The sequence below is a fragment of the Pezoporus flaviventris genome, unplaced genomic scaffold (genome assembly GCF_033815535.1).
Source record: "Pezoporus flaviventris isolate CSIRO_AGI_PZ_B2104156 unplaced genomic scaffold, CSIRO_AGI_Pfla_v1 ptg000037l, whole genome shotgun sequence".
NCBI classification, from domain to species: Eukaryota; Metazoa; Chordata; class Aves; order Psittaciformes; family Psittacidae; genus Pezoporus; species Pezoporus flaviventris.
The window spans coordinates 3,969,108-3,985,295 of NW_026892585.1; the positions used below are offsets into that span (position 1 = coordinate 3,969,108).

Genomic DNA, 16,188 nt, shown 5'->3' on the forward strand with positions numbered 1-16,188 from the left:
ACACATATCCTGCAGAAAATATGCATCCAGAAAAAGAAATTCACAGAGTATAGCTCAGCAAAACCGAGCAACCAGACAAAGTGCACAAAGCCAATCACATATTTTGCAGATGCCTAGCAGAAAAAGTAGCATGCTTATAGTCAGGGGGTCCCTACAATAAAGACCTTTTGTAGGGAGGCCCTTGTGCTTTAGCCATAATTGCATCTAACAGCATAAGAATACAAGCTAATGACATAGACAAAATCCTGCTTTAACCCCTGACAGGAGAGACTGACACAAAAGAACTGGAAAAGTTTTGTATAATCTTTGTGCAAACTTCTCTATTCTATGGACACCTGGCCTGCATTCCCCCTTTATTCCTTATAATTGCAAGCTGTTCTTTGGAAAAGCTCAAAACATAACCAAGTATACAAGTGGCAGGATAACAGCTCCATGAGATAAGTTAATATTTAACTCTCAGTGGTGAAAGCTGACAACCCTAACAACATTTTTTAATGCCACATTTCCCAAATTGGATCTCTACTGCAAGACCTGCCTTAAGGGCAGATGCGTTAGACCAGGAACACAAATTCCTGACTGGAAAAATACAGTGCTTTTTCTGATACTCCTCACGTCAACAACTGCTGAACAACGCGAACTCAAATGACCACTTCCTGCCACCACCACCACAGGGATGAGCTTGTACGTATCTCACAAAGTCAAGCCTGTCTCAGCCCTGTCTTATGACTAAAGAAGTTGTCTGTTTGAGGAAGCAGTCAGTTCACAAGGAGAAGAAAGCTCTTCTGATAACAGGAATTGCACTCGTATCGCTTTTAACAAACACTTCTGCCCTCTTCCCTTAGGACACCACAGACTTCACTGTGCGTCAGGAATGCTAGGCTGTGTCTATTAACATCTAACATCTAACTCTCAGAGACTTGCTTCTCCTCAGCTGCTCCCATCCTATTTCATTCCCCTAAAATGTACCCTGCTGCCTCAGCACCTGTATGGCTAGTTTAAAAGATATATTTCATCCAAAAGTTAAAAGTTATTTTCCCCATTTGCATTCTCATTCTTCCAAGCCATTCTCCCCATGGCCCTATGTACCTGCCCTGCCATAAAACCTGCTCTCTTCCTCTCCATAACTCACCCAGCTATTCTAACCTCTTGCACGTTCTTCAAGCCAGGCTCCTGCTGCTGAAATGATACTCTGAGGAGAACAATACAGACACTTACAGACACCCTGCCATAAAACCTGCTCTTCTTCTCCATAACTCACCCAACTATTTAAATCTCTTACATGTTTTCAAGCCAGGCTCCTGATGATCAGATGCTACTCTGAGGAGCACCACACAGACACCTACAGAAACAGAAACACTAGAGGTCTTCCAGCTGCGAAGGAGCATTGGTGGTCCACGATACTTGCTCATCATACAAGCTTGGAGTCTTCAACAAATCTTGAGGTTTTCAGGTCTCCAAAGCTGGTCTCTGAAGTTTAACTTCCTCAGCAAGCTCGGCCTGCCTACAGCATCTCAGCCACCTCCGGGCCTTTGGGATAGTTTAAAGCAACAACCACTGCAACCTAACGCTGAATGGGAGCTTTCCTCAGGATGATTTTGTGACCTCTGCATCTCCCGTTCCACACTGACCTTCCAAGCCGAGGTTTCAGAAGTACTTCGAAAGGCTGCCTCCAACTAAAGGTTTTGGGAAGTTTGGCAGGTGGATGTTGAGACTGGCTCATCTGTAGAACTCCATCTGTCCTCCATCCAGCCAACAGCAGTAGTAGCTCCCTAGCCCATATGTAGTTCCCAGGGAACTAGCAACAAGCAACACTGGAAATTATAGGTTTTGGGCACACGCACATAAATCAAATAGGAGGTGAGGCAAACACATTAAGCAAAAAACGCGCTGAGACAACCCACACTGACAGGTCACTGGGTGAATAATGCTACTCCAGCCAACAGCAAAACACCCTGTTTCCTTTCCTCTGTAGCAGGAGGTACGGAGTATTTTCTCTCTCCCTCTTTTCTCCTGTGAAGGTCACCATTTTGGGGGAAAAGGGAAATTTCCATTACAAATCCCAACCATTTAAAAGCCTTTGGAAGAGAGACCTGTATGAGACTGTCACCACTGAGCTGTAAACTCAGTGTCATGGTGGAAACACTCAGGGGTTAACTGTTTACAGGTATCTCTACTGAGATCACTTTATCATCCACAATCACAGAACACTGTGATGGACAAAAACACTAATCCAAAGGGAAGGGTGTACAAGTCAAGGCCCTGTGCAGCAACAGCTTCCCAGAGCTATGCTCTACGCAAAAGGTTCTGCTCCTTCTGCCAGTGTTACAAACTGTAAGGCCTTCTTCTGAACACATCTGGGCAAAGCATTCAAGCTTACTACTATTATAGGATTTTTGGACACAAAGAGCAACCACTCCCTGGACAAACCCTACAAGAAAATATGAACTAGATTAGACAAGAGCTGCTAAAAAGTCTCTTTGCACTGGCAAAACCAAACAGAAATAAAACCATAGGAATGTCAATAAGTAAGAATGTGTCACAATAAAAACACTTAGGGCTCTTACAGTTCCCTCCGGTTTAATCATCTCAACAACATCTAAGGAATACCAGAAGGATTTGGCATTTATTTGACAAATAGGCAATTGTTCATTTTAAACGGGATCAACTAAGAAAAACAAGTAACACTCTAAACCGAAAACAGTTCTCAGCACTACTTTTCCTGGAGTCCACCAGGTCATTTCTGTACTTACACATATTTTTCTTCACATTTTGAATAGCTTTCTTTCCCTATTTGTTCCTTTATGTCTTGATCCCATACCAACCAAGGCATAGAAGACCCTGGGATCCAGGATGTCTTCCTTTTATGCAGCAATGGAGAAGAGTGCCTGCAAATACAATACACTCTTTCACTGTTATCAGATGGTGTACATAAAAGGCTAGTTTCTACAGGAAAATCAGGCTCCAAAACTAACTGGCTTGTCAGAAGAAGTCGTGAAACTGCGTTCACAACAAATGCTGTCAAATATATATATACTGCAACATGAGCAAAATCGACCATCACTTGTTTTCCACCATAATATCTCAGATACAACTTTCTAACTGCAGCGTTCTCTTCTAAATGTGAACATTCAGAAACGCTGTTTGGAACACCAGGAACATTTTTTAAGTTCAAGCACTCCCATGAGGATCATTGGAAGACTCCAGAAAGTTGCCTTGTACAGAGTAATATCCAGAAACCAGAACCCGCAGTCCTGCAAGGCAGTTTATCTCCTCTGCTGCGTGGCCTGCAACATCACGTCAGAGCCAGTAACAGAGAACGCGTCACCATGAGGCCAGCAAACAGAGTCTGTGTTTTACGCTGGAAGTTTAATTCCAGCTTGCTTCCATGGGTGTGTGAAGCCAGAGCTGGATAAAAGCAAACACCCACTTTCACTCTTCAGCACTGCTACTCCTCCCTGTTTACACTTGAAAAGTAACTGGGTTTCAAGTGAGAGGCCACCTCCACAGGCCAAGGAAACCTTTGCACAGGCCAAAACCAGCAGGAGGCTGGCTGCAATGACCCGGGGAACATAAACACCGGGACCCTGAGCTCCGAAACCGGCAGCAACAGATCCACCAGCGTCCAACACATGGCACAGCCCCGCCACAGCCCGACTTACCTCCGCCCGAGGAGAGCCCAGAGCACAAAGGCAGCAGATGACCATGTCACTAAAGCCTCGCTTCCCCCCCTCCTTCCTTGCTGGCTCTGGATTACCGGGATCAACGCAAGAGGGCTGGCTGCAACCCCAGCATCTGCTCTAGAGGCAGACCCGGCCCGTCTGTGCCAGCAGAACTCTCCCTGTCCGTCTGTCCGCCGGCGATTTGCCGACACAAGGGCGAGCGGGATTAGGGCTGCAGCAAATATTTCCCTGTCAGCACTTTATAGCGGGTGAGAGCACGGACACGGGCCGGCGTTTAGTTTCTAGCAGGGCCCCAAGTGACTGCTCCCGCCGCTGCGCGAAGTGGGGTGGATGCCAGGGGACAGAACAGTGTTTATGTCGGCCTAAAGCCACCGCTCACCACGTACAAACAACGACCCCTGAGATGACGGGGCCTGGGGGCTGGCTGCCACCCCCTTAGGGACAGCCAGCGCCTGGCCGGACACGGGCCACCCCCGGGGCCGCTGCGCTCGGAGCCGGTCCCCGCACGGCGGGCAGAGGTGGCCGACACCCCCCCCCCACGGCGCTGAGGGCCCGCAGCTCAGCTCTCTGCCCCCCTCCATCCGTCCCACCGGAGCTCCTCCCCTCGGAGCCGAGCTCCGAGAGGCAACAAGTGGAAGCCACCGAAGTTACTTCCCTCCTTCCTTCCTTCCCTCCCTCCCTCAGCGGGCTGTGCGGGGGCTGTCGCACGGTACCTGCGCGGCCGCCGCCATGTCGCGGAGAGGAGGCCCTGGGGGTGAAGCTCCGGCTCCGGCGCCGCTCCCCGCCGCCTACAACTCCCGTGAGGCCGCTGGCCGTGCCTCCCCACCCCGCGGGCGGTGTGCGCTGCCCGCCCGGCCCGGCCCGGCCCGGCCGCCTCAGCGGGGAGGCCGGGGGAAGGCCCCGTGGTGGAAACGGAGGGGTTTTAAATGTCTCTGTGGGGGAAATAGTCGCTTTTCCGCACAGCTGCAGGGTCTGGGGGTTACTTTGAAGGGGGCTGTGTTGCTGGGACCCCCAAGCACTTTTTAATGCAGTACGGACCTGCTCTCAGCACGGTTCAGCATGGATTCGTTGTCGGGTTTTTGTTTGTTCTGGGTTATGTTGGGTTTTGTGCAGCAGTTCCTCAAGCTCTTTGCACGGACAATGCAAGCGGATGTGGAAGTCAGGCTCGGCAAATCCAAGGCACAGATTTTGCCCTTGCTGCCCTGGTTGACGAAAGGAAAAGCCTCTTCCCACAGCTGAAAGGCGTAGGTAGGGATTAGTAAAGGCTACAGATGGGAAGGAACTGTGAGGAAGCAGGTGTGAAACTGGAAGAGGCCCCCTTCCTAAGGTGGGGTGCGGGGGGTATGTGGTGCATGGAGTTCCTTAACACTCCCACACCAGCTCCTACAAGCAAAGTATTTCCACTATGCAAATCTTAACCCTTCTGTAACACATGTGGTACTTCAAAGGTATTTATTTCACCGCAGCTGAAATAGGCTATGCTGGATTGCAACTTGAAGCGTACTTGAAAACTCAGTTTCTGTGGGTTTTTTTTTTTTTGCACGTTGCTTTGGTAAATAAATGGTTTTAAATAAAACTCGTGACCAGTTTGTCATCAATTCTGGTCACAATGCTTGTGACTATGTTAACGTCATAATCTTCAGCTTAAGGCAGCCATAAGGTCAAAGCATCGTATTTTCAACACTCCTGAGGAAATACATATAGTATGTAGTCACTGGCATGTCACCATCATCCTCATTTCTATATCCTCAGCTTCAGGATGACTAAGGGACCATAAGTTTTGGTGATTAATCTTCCCCATGGTTTTGCATAGCTCAAAAGCATTCTGATGCCCTCAGAAGTGCAGGTTATAGTGCTACCTGGGAATAAAGGGTTAACATTGGGCCTGCTTGCTTAAGCAGTCATTGTGCTTGGTGAAGCAGAACTGTAGGAGTTAAAGTTGCTAGAATGGCGAAGCAGAATTGTAGGAGTTAACAGCTGCTAGGCAGAATTGTAGTAGATAAGATTCATAGCTTAATATTGAAGACATTCTTGTTCAAATAGTATCTTTAGAAAGAAAAGGAACAAAAGATAGCCAGAGTAACAAAATTTACAAACTTGACAAGTTTTTGCTTTAAGATACATAAAACCTGCTTGTACCAAACCTGAAGTTTGGATGGGAGCCAAAACCCCATTGAGTCTGCGTGAAAACAAGAGGTTACTCACGGTGATGAAGAGGAACTGCAGGCCTTCATCCTCACGACCCCGTAACAACCACCACCAGGAGGCACTGTGCAAGCGCATCAATGGGACGATACCAGAAAATCTAATTATAATACTAGACGGGAATAGATTTTGCATATATATTAGGTGTGAAACAATCGTGTTTATATAATCATTATATGTAATATAAGCAAACTGAATAACAAAGGAAAGGTGCGCATGCCTTTGGAGGAGCGATCCCCCATGCGCCTCAGCGCTGAATAAAACATACCTACTTTACAACTTTAACGCGCTGTGGAGTCTATCCGTGTATCAATAGGGCTGAGGTTGTTGTGAGTACATGACTTGTGAAGCATGATGGGATGTCTCGCATAGTTCAGAAGCAACCTTCAGGCTGACTTCTGTTTGTGTTCTTTACGGCATCATGGACTACACGACCAAGAGCATCTGATGAAAACAAATGTCTACCAGTGATCAGCAGACAACTGGGTGTCTTCCTAAAGTAACCTCAGGGTCATCAGTTGCAAATAATGATAAATGAAACCCCACATCATCTCACTGCAATGGCCTTTTTTTTTGCAACTTTGCATAAAGTCTATGTGCAGTTTTACTTCTCACTCAACATTAATCAAGTACAATAGAGTGTTCCTCTTTTTAATCATGTAGTGACAAGCTACTGTCTGAAATATTTAATAATTGACATTAATTATTGTATTCTTGCCTGTTTATACAGACAATTTCTTCTGAGAAGAACGTTCTGTTTCCAGTTATGCCCGTACCTGACCAAAACTTACTTAGAATTCCTTACATCTTCTCATTTCTTAGCAACAAGAGGGTCAAGGTTTTTGATTTTTGGAAGCTGTCAGCTTCTGAGACTGACTTCCACCAGGGCACAGCAGGTTTAGGAGCTACCACTGCTCAGAACTGGCTGAATTTCACTCTTGTGTGGACAAAGCAGGTAGAGCTGGTTTGATGCTGGTTCAACTGGAGCAGCAATGATATGGGAGAACCAGGGCACAGACTCTGGACCGTGCAGTTTAAATGAGCTGTCTTTTATATACACTGAGATGTATGGCATATGTATAAAGAGAATACTGAGGTTTAGGAAGTTAAGAGCTGGTTCAGAGGGCTGGAAGGTTTTCACCACCAAGAAAGAGAACTTGACCTCAGAAGGCAGCATTATTTAGAAGAATGAAAGAAACAGAGTTATCTTAAATTTGGTATCAGCCGTTCCTGTCTATGGAGAGAGTACTCCACTCCCTGCACTTCCCTTTGCCATTCTCAGTTCTTTGCTTCACTCCAGTCAGGATCTGCCATATTACACCGTTCTTTTGATGTAAAACTGAAGATACATGTATGTTCTTTTAACTTCCCTTCATTTATCAGTAAAACTCTCCGTTTAACACAAGCCCTTCCTATTTAAACACTGGATGAGCAAGAGCATTTGAAACTGCTGAGTAGTAACCATAAGGAGAAGATACAATAGAATTTTATTTACGATTTTAATAACACTGGTGGTATTTTCAAACTACTGAGTTACAGATGGAGATATCCTGACTCCCAGTGACAATCCTTCTGGCAATAAGCGGTGCATGCTGTGCTTTGCCCAATTCATTGCACCCACTTACGAGTCTGACTGTTGCTCTGATTATGATCAGAAGCAAAGTTATCATTTATTTTAGTACGAACAGCATGCTTTCTGAAATGTGTGGATTTTAAGTTTGCTTATTTTATGTAAGTCAGTTTGCATTAGCAGTGGAAAGGGTGAATTTGGTGCCTTGACCCTTACCAGTGAGAATCTTCCCTACTGGTACAAGCTCCCATGGCTGCACGGAAGGTTGGAGCTCTGACAGGCTGTGGCAGTGATGCTCAGCTTTGTGTTGACCAGCTGTAAAGAGAGCTAGGGAGAAGGGCTCAATCCAGCTAAACTGCTTGTGAGAGAAGCCGTTGTCCTCCCATTCCCACTGGGTGGAATTTAGTATGGACTTAATCAGAGCAGCGAGAGCATGTGCATTTAACTGGAACTTGCAACTAGGGTTAGAGGTGCCACCCTGGCACTGTACAACAGTTGTAGTACTCCGACCACTCAGTCTGACACCACTCCCAGCCCCCAGATAGACTGTGGTTTCCAAACCCAATTGATTTCTCCTTTTTCACTTCACAGGCTTCTTTCTCTCAGTTCTGCATTTGCTCAGACCACATAATATTTGATTGATGGAGTGAAATTAAAGATTCAAGGTCTCCTGAGCATTATGTTTTATCTGGAGCAGTCTGTATTTTCCAAGCATCTGGGGGTCCTGGAGAGAAAGAGATGCAAAGGCTGCCCATCCCTAGATCTGCATGGGACACATCCTATGGCTTTAGCAATATAGATATTTAATAACATATATGTGTAAACAAAGGTGGAAGTCACACCAATGTGTTTCTTGTTGCTGATGGCTGTAGCTGCAAGTGCCTTACAGGTTTCTGTGCCTAGTAGCAGAGTTTGGAGAGAGGGATACAGCCCACACAGGGGAGAATGGCTTCGGAACAACTTAAGTAGACTGGATATATAGTTGTCTGCACTGGACAGGATGCATGTGATAGTTTCTGAGGGCATTGCCCAGTACCACTGCAGCATGCTATCTATTGCCTCTAAAGGCCATGGTGACGAGGGGAAGTCCATGGTGATTTGAAAAAGGCAAAACTCATGCTCATTTTCAGAAAAGGCAAGAAGGGCAATCCTGGAAACTGGTCAGTCTCATTCCTGTGCCCTTGGAGGATGGTGGAGCAAATCCTCCTGGAAGCCATTACCAGCCAGAAGCAGGACAAAAATGTTTGGGAGCAGCCAGCAAGGACATAGAGAAGGCAAGGAAAAGACAACATCACCAGGTTGCAGCAAAGGAGATTTTGTTCATGTAGAAGGAAAAAATTCCACCATGAGAGTTGTTAAGCGTTGGAACAGAGACACAGAGGAGTTATGCAGTCCTTGGTCTTGGGGGTTGTCAGAGTTTGACCAGACAAGGCCCCAGGCAGCCTTGTCTAACTGGGAGCATCCTCCTCCACCTTAGCTTCGAGGACTCTTCCAAGATAAATGAACCTATGAAAAGTCACAATTACTTCTTCAAATACCTTAACTTTAATAGGTGGTTATCAAAGGCAGAGAACCATAGTCACAGTGAATTCCTGAATGTTTATTAGTACAACTTTATTAGATCAGGAGGGGAAATCTCCAGATTCTGAGTTACTTTGGTTATGGTAGGTAGCAGTACAAGTGAGCAGTATTAAGTATTCCCTTTACACACTCAGACATACTGTAACAAAACATGCTCAAGCTACAGACAACTAAATAACCTGTTCAAGCCTGCACAGAGCAGATATTTCAATCTCTCATTTTATTGCTCCTGTTAATTCTTGACTGGTGTTTTTAGAGACATGTAAAATGTATTGATTTCAGGGTGGTATAGCTCTAGTGCCAGGAGTTGAAGGACAGTTTGTTGAAATGATGTAGGTGCATAAGACCTTTCACTCCTCATCATAGCATTTTCCTCTTGCAGAGCTTTGCTGGTGCCCATGAGGGGGTCCTGGCTTAGCAGAAGAAGAATTTGGACTCATTAGTCCTTCAGTAGGTTGTCTCTTCATAATTGGTGGTATTGAGTCTCTAGTCCAAAGTCTCTTGAAGTGCACAGAAACAACCACATCCATTTCAAATGTCTCTTATCAGGTGACGAGAGCCAAAGGCTGGTCTTCACCACAAGACACATGGCAACCTCTGCCTTTCCATTTGTCTGAACACTTTGGGATTAATGAGTAACCTGTTCAATTTTTTTTAAGTTTTAGGCAATATTTGTAGTAATGGAATACCAGGACTGACTTGTGCTATAAGCTTCTTAGAAAGTTTAAGTCTTCTCAGCTCCATGGCAAAAGGAGAAAGGGAGAGAGCATTTGGAGGCAAATATGCTCCTGTGCTGCTGTGGGGATGGGCTGCTGATCCTCTGCAGCCTCCTGAAGGGATATTCAGAGGCTGGAAGGTGCCTGAAGTAACAGGAGGAAAACTACTATCCTAGTGAAGTATCTGCTTAAGAGCTTGTGTTCCTTCTAGAGCTCTCCCAAACTTCCCATTTTAGATCTGAAAGACTACTTTTACACTAATCTACTTATATATATATACATATATATACCAAGAGATAAAAGAACATTTGTGCTGAGAACTTCAAAGACTTAGAGTTCTTATCGCTGTTGTCAGGCCAGTTAATCCTGAGAGTCCCCAAAAGAGATAACCAATGAGTTCAGCACTGGTAAACACTGCAAATCCTATAAAGGCTACAGAAATACATGTGTCCATTGCTATATACAGCCCATGTATTCTAAGTCAGGTGACAAAGCAACATGCAGCACTGCTTATATTAAAACCCAATGTTTTAGCTCCCAAAGAAAAGGTGAATATATTTCTTTTAAAATATATTGCTTTTAAAAAGAAACTAAACATGGGAGAAAACCCATCTCACTGCACAAAACATAAAGATAAGACTTACAGGTCAATGAAGTGATTTCTCAGCATCCTCAGTTCCCCATCCCACCACAAGTACATTTTGTTGTGACTTTCCATACACGGCATGTTTGCAAAGAGTAAATTTATGTGTCTTTCTCAGGGAAGTGCCTCTAAGAATTAGAGGTTATCCATGGCTTTTAGAATCAGAAAGCTCATCCAGGGTAAGTGTTACGAGTGAGGTCTTGCTTCAGTAGATGGACACATCTTCATAGTGGAATTTGCCTTGGGAGAAGACCCTGGGGCTGGAGACTTGTTTGTGGCCACAGGGTGAATACTGACTGCATAAACGGAACAAATGCCTCTTGAACTTGGCTCCAACAAAGACATAGAGCACAGGGTTGAGGCAGCAGTGGAAGAAAGCGATTTTACGGCTGATGTAAAAGGCAAGGTTGGAGTCTTTTTCATACTGACAGGTAGGTGATGGAAAAGTAGTCAGAAAGCTGAGGATGTTGTAAGGTGCCCAGCTCAGGAAAAAAGCCAACACAATGGTGAGGATGAGTTTCACAGTTCTGTGCTTTCTGCGAGATCTTGATCTGAGCAGGATTATCAGTATCTTGATGTAACAGAATACAATAGCCCCAAGGGAAAGCAGGAAGAGTATATTTCTTTGATAAATGTCCACCTTCTTCCATTTCCAATCATCATAATCACAGATCTTGTCCCCCAGGTTTCCTTGCACTGTGGTGTGGATAACCTCAGGAACCACGATTAATGTACTACCAGTCCAAACAGCCAAGCTCACCAGAAGCCCACAGCACTGCGTCTGGGATCTCAAGGTTGAAAGTGGGTTCGCTACGGCCAAGTACCGCAGGATCGTCATGAGTGTCAGAAAGAAAACACCGCTGTAGTAGCCAATGGAGAAAACAGCATTTGCTGCCTTGCAGAGGAACTCACCGAAAATCCACCCAAAGGACTGGTCCACTGCCCAGAAAGGCAGCATGCAGGAGAAGGCTAAATCAGAGACAGAGAGATTAATGATGAAGATGTTCGTTAAAGATGTGAGGTTTTCGTATTTGAATAGGATCCATAACACGAGGCTGTTTCCAAGCAGGCTGAGCATAAATGCCAGAGTGTAGAGGACAGTAGAGAGATGGGTGTAAAATACAAAATAGTTGCCCATTTCACAGACATTGCTTTCATTAAAAACATCTTCATAGGAGTAATTATCGCCTGAATTGGGTGTATAATAGTATTCATCCATTTGCCTCTGCAACTCTTGAACTGTTCTCCAGCAGCTAGTTTGAAGAGCTGCAACAATCAACCCAAAATCCTTACGACAATCAACCCAATAACTAAACTCCGGCTGTGGAGCCTTCTGTTTTAAGAGACAAAAAGAAGCAGTGAAACTACCTTGTTTGTCCTGGGTTTGGGAGGGAAAGAAGTCATTGCTTATGGCTAGAGAATGAATTGATGGGTACTGAAGATTTACCCTCAAAGCAATGTTGAGATCTTAAATACTTAAGAAGTCAGAAACTAAGATGCTTCTAAATCAATACAAAACAAACAGGGATGCTGGAGAGGGACTCTTCATCAGGGACTGTAGCGATAGGTCAAGGGGTGATGGGTTCAGACTGAAACAGGGGAAGTTCAGGTTAGATCTAAGGCAGAAGCTCTTCCCTGTGAGGGTGCTGAGGCGCTGGCACAGGGTGCCCAGAGAAGCTGGGGCTGCCCCATCCCTGGCAGTGTTCAAGGCCAGGTTGGACACAGAGGCTTAGAGCAACCTGCTCTAGTGTGAGGTGTCCCTGCCCATGGCAAGGGGTTGGAACTGGATGAGCTTTAAGGTCCTTTCAGTCTGGGATTCTATGAATATGGTTGGTGACAACTGTTAGTTATTGAGCTTCTACAATGTGAAGGTCGAGGGTGCATTGATTCTCAGGAGTGCAGCAAGAGCAGAGCTCACATCACAGCCCTCTTCTGTGGGGTTCTGCCCTCTGCTTGTCTAGCTGTCTGTAGTCAGGAGTTTAATCCCAACTGGATGGTGGTTTGAAACTTGCCAACAGTATTAAAAGTTACTGGGACTTGGAAGATGACATACAATCAGCTAAACGTTACATGGTCACAGTACCCGCATTTCTTCATGAAAGTCAGCTAAAAATAGGTATAGAAAAGTGCATAATGGCTCCAGCCAGTGGTTCAAAGTCTAAAGTAACAGCCTGGATGAAGGCTTACCTACAGCACCCTGTTTGGATACTGATTTGACTGAAGCCAGTGAGGGACCTGCCGCTGATTTCTTTGGCAGTACAGTTGCAAGAAAGAATCTCCCAGACTCAGGGCAAAATTGTGCTGGTGATGTTTTCCTTTTTGGATCAGGGAAGGCAGAACCTGCCTGCTACAGCCAGGAAAAGACACACTGCCTTTGGAAGACCTTTGGATGAAGGGAGGGTTGTCTACAGCAGGAAAGCTGCCAGGGAGCACTGCTGGCTGCCAGCGTTGAATGCCATCCGTGGGGGTAGGTGCTTCAGGTCAGCCAGAGCATCGCACAGGCAGCACAATCCAGGGACCGTCTATCCACTGGGATGTGGTCATCCAGTTTTGGAGGTGAGGTGTGTGTGGGATTCAGCACTGTGACAGCAAGTGGCCCTGGCACGTTTGTCACCGGTCGCAGCTCTAACTGGAAACGGTGCTTGTGGCCCTCAGTCTGTCCCATGCTGCCATCTTCAGGCTTGCAGGACAAGTACCTGCCGAGGAAGTCATCCTCTGGTTTTACTGGCGGTACAGATGGTATTTCAGAGATATATGGATTGATATATATGGATTAATAGAGATTAATATCTGTGGATTAATAGAGATTAAGAGAGGGACTCTTCTTCAGGGGCTGCAGCGATAGGACAAGGGGTGATGGGTTCAAACTGAAAGAGGGGAAGTTCAGGTTAGATCTAAGGCAGAAGTTCTTCCCTGTGAGGGTGCTGAGGCGCTGGCACAGGGTGCCCAGAGAAGCTGTGGCTGCCCCATCCCTGGCAGTGTTCAGGTTGGACAGAGCCTTGGGAGATGTGGTCTAGTGCTAGGCATCCCTGCCTGTGGCAGGGGATTGGAACTGGATCCTTTCCAATTCTAAACCAGTCTGAGATTCTCTATGGGTTAGATTGAGGTCTTGATCACCATCATGTCCCCTTTCATTTTAGGCTGAAGGTATGACTCCTCCATAGCATCTCGATGGAGGATCTCACCTGCCCCCAGAGATGGCTCATTGTTTCCATGTCACCTGGGGCCTCCTGCTCCTGGGTGGAGCAGGACTAAGTATGTGCTTTGATGTTGTGTTTGTACAAGCCCTCCATCAGGTCACTGATTAATAAAGGAGCCTTGTGGGAAACTGAAGCACCTGGATCTTTCCCTTCTTGCTTGAGATTCAGTAAAGCACTGCTGGGATTAAACCTGTATATTTTCTTTATTGTATTTGACCTTTTTCTGCTCTGTAAACAGGAACTCCTGTACATGGATTTTTCAGCAAAGAAACGTGCAAAGGAGGCAAAAACCTGATCGGATTGAATCAACAGGCGAAGATGCTACGGTAACACATGAAGTACAAATCATACAGGTGTTGTCATTATATATATGATGATACAAATGAGAGCAGAAGGTGACTGGAAGGTGGGAATTACCTCAATTTCTGTTGTCAGGACAAATAGGAACGGAAGAAAAGCACATCCTACAGTTCAAAGTCATCCCTGTCCTTGTGAAGAGCACTCAGCAAGGCATTCAGCATTCATTGCATTCGCGGCCAGAAACCACAGCTTTTCCAGAAGCTGTCTTTTTCTAGCAGTGTTGTTCTTTGCCTTGGATCATGGAAAAAAAAGGGATTTTAACAGAGAAATGGGGAAGTGTTATCATTAGGGGCCTCCAGTTCACTCCTGGTTTTCAGTTAGACTTCCTCTGTCAGCTGGCGGTCCACGATGTTTGTCAGCTCCTTTCTTCCTTATGCTGAGCATTGGACAGAGTGGCTGGGAAGAGTTGTCTGCTCCTTTTACAGTCAGTGGAGGGAGAAGTTGGCACTGGCAGAACCCGCATCACCCTCAGTGGGTATTACACCAGCCTCATCCCCTTGCAGTGGGAGCTGAGCTCGCTTTGGGAAGGTTCCTGTCAATTACACAGGCAAACCGAGGTTAACCACATCTTCACTGGAAAGGACGAAGTGAATCTAGCATGGACAAGCCCCCTACCATGAGGCGTGCACTGATGGCACCTACCTTGAAAGCATCTGTGTTCAGACTCCTGTTGCTCCTCTGGGCAGCACAGGTTGTTCTCCAGGTTTCTCAGAGTCTGATTTGCACTTTAGGTTGCACGGAGGCAGCAAAGGTCAAAAACCAAGTTTCTGTTCCCCTAACCTGGAATTTACCTGGTAGCTGCTTCCTCAACCAATCTCCTGTTCCAATTCGGGCTAGCAAGAAAAACCCCAAATGGGGATTCTTTTTGGCAGGAAGGGGGTTTAGTTTTTCAAACAGGTTGATGGAACAGCCTTTTATTTGAAAGAAGTTAAAGCACATTAAAGAATGTTTCTCCTTCCCTAACTATGACTGGTATCAATCTCAGAGCACACACTTGGAGTCACATATAGGAGGTGGACAGCTAAGTCCTGGAAGTCATGATTAGGATGTCGACTTAGCCCAAAGCACAGAAGTATTATGGACAGTGTGGGGTGAAACGACTTTTTGTCTGCCTTAGGGGAGTTTTGCACATGGTAACAGACTCTTTCAGTACATGGGTAAAGTGAAAAGTCAGCAGGACTTTCTTTGCCCCATTCAGTTTTGCAGAGCCCCAAGAAGCACAGCTCCTCAAGAAAACTCTTACTGTACTTTTAAAGCAAAACCTGCTCTTGAGTTGGTGTCATTTTTTGGGGACTAGTGCTTCCACTTGTGCTCCAGGGGTTTCCCAAGGCAGGTTCCCAATACACACGGTGCACTCAGCTCCTTGCTGAGCTCCAGTTCCCCCCTGATCTCTGATCTCTGCCCTCAGTCCTGAGCCCTTTGATAACCTCAGTCTAGGGAAGCAGAAACATCTCAAACTAAGAGCCTGGCCCCCGCTCCTGAAATACCTATAGGAGATCAAATATGCATACTAGGTACCACTACAGCCAAGGCAGGACCAGGTTATGTTATCTGTGTAGACACAGAGAATTAATGTGTGTGACACTTGCCATGCAAAGGATGATATTCTTTGGAAGCACTGCCACAGCAGCTGCTGAAGCAGCAGCCCTTCTCCTCATCCAGAGTTGCCCTGGTGGTAAAATTAGCAGCCAAGTCTGTCTTTGCAATGAGGAAGAGGTTATGGTGTCTTCTTCTTCTTCTCTCCCTCTCCAGCTTCTTCTTTCCGAAGAGCTGCCAGCACATGCCCGGGGCCCTTTATCACAGTTTCACTGTAGGTTCCTCTCTTCTGGAGGTATTTTGTGGGGGGGGAAATAACACCCTGGCCTTCACACTCTGCTTTTGCTACCTTTCCTTCCATCCCAAACCACACTTCTGGACAGAAGGGATAAGAGCGAACCAAACTGTCATTGTGAGTTACACATTATCAACAGGACGTGCTGGCATTTGGGGACTCCCTTTGGGGGCATTGCAGTAACCCCTCTCCTGCCACCCTGCTGGTGAGGGCATATAGCCTGCAGGACCATGGTACCTGATGGTGAAACCATGACCCTGTGCCTACTTGATCCAGTTTTGCTGGCTCTAAAGCTGATAGGAAAGGATGTGGTGCTGGTGGCTGGGCAGCAACCAACCATGAAGCACTCAGGCAGGAGCAATGTCGGCCAAAGAGGCTTTGATGGAAGTGGTGTTAGTTAAC

General features: G+C 46.1%; 2 protein-coding genes and 1 long non-coding RNA gene across 4 annotated transcripts in view; 1 reads left to right on the forward strand and 2 right to left on the reverse strand.

Annotated features, from left to right (window-relative positions):
- FYCO1 (FYVE and coiled-coil domain autophagy adaptor 1) overlaps positions 1 to 4,526 on the reverse strand; it is a 38,837-nt gene extending 34,311 nt beyond the window's left edge. Inside the window, exon 1 of one of the 2 annotated variants that reach the window (XM_061464507.1) lies at positions 4,394 to 4,526. The gene's annotated coding sequence lies outside the window, so the exon portion shown is untranslated. The remainder of the gene's footprint in view (positions 1 to 4,393) is intronic. The other variant, XM_061464508.1, reaches the window with a different exon arrangement.
- Positions 1 to 16,188, forward strand: part of LOC133274927 (uncharacterized) — a 133,373-nt gene that overhangs the window by 66,505 nt on the left and 50,680 nt on the right. The gene's annotated exons all lie outside the window — the stretch shown is intronic.
- Positions 10,332 to 11,697, reverse strand: XCR1 (X-C motif chemokine receptor 1). The gene has a single exon (XM_061465044.1). It carries the CDS (start codon positions 11,612 to 11,614, stop codon positions 10,601 to 10,603), a length of 1,014 nt encoding a protein of 337 aa, XP_061321028.1. The 5' UTR covers positions 11,615 to 11,697; the 3' UTR covers positions 10,332 to 10,600.

Excerpts from the sequence above, each read along its gene's own strand:
- XCR1 (XM_061465044.1), bottom strand. The coding sequence starts at position 11,614 with ATGGATGAATACTATTATACACCCAATTCAGGCGATAATTACTCCTAT.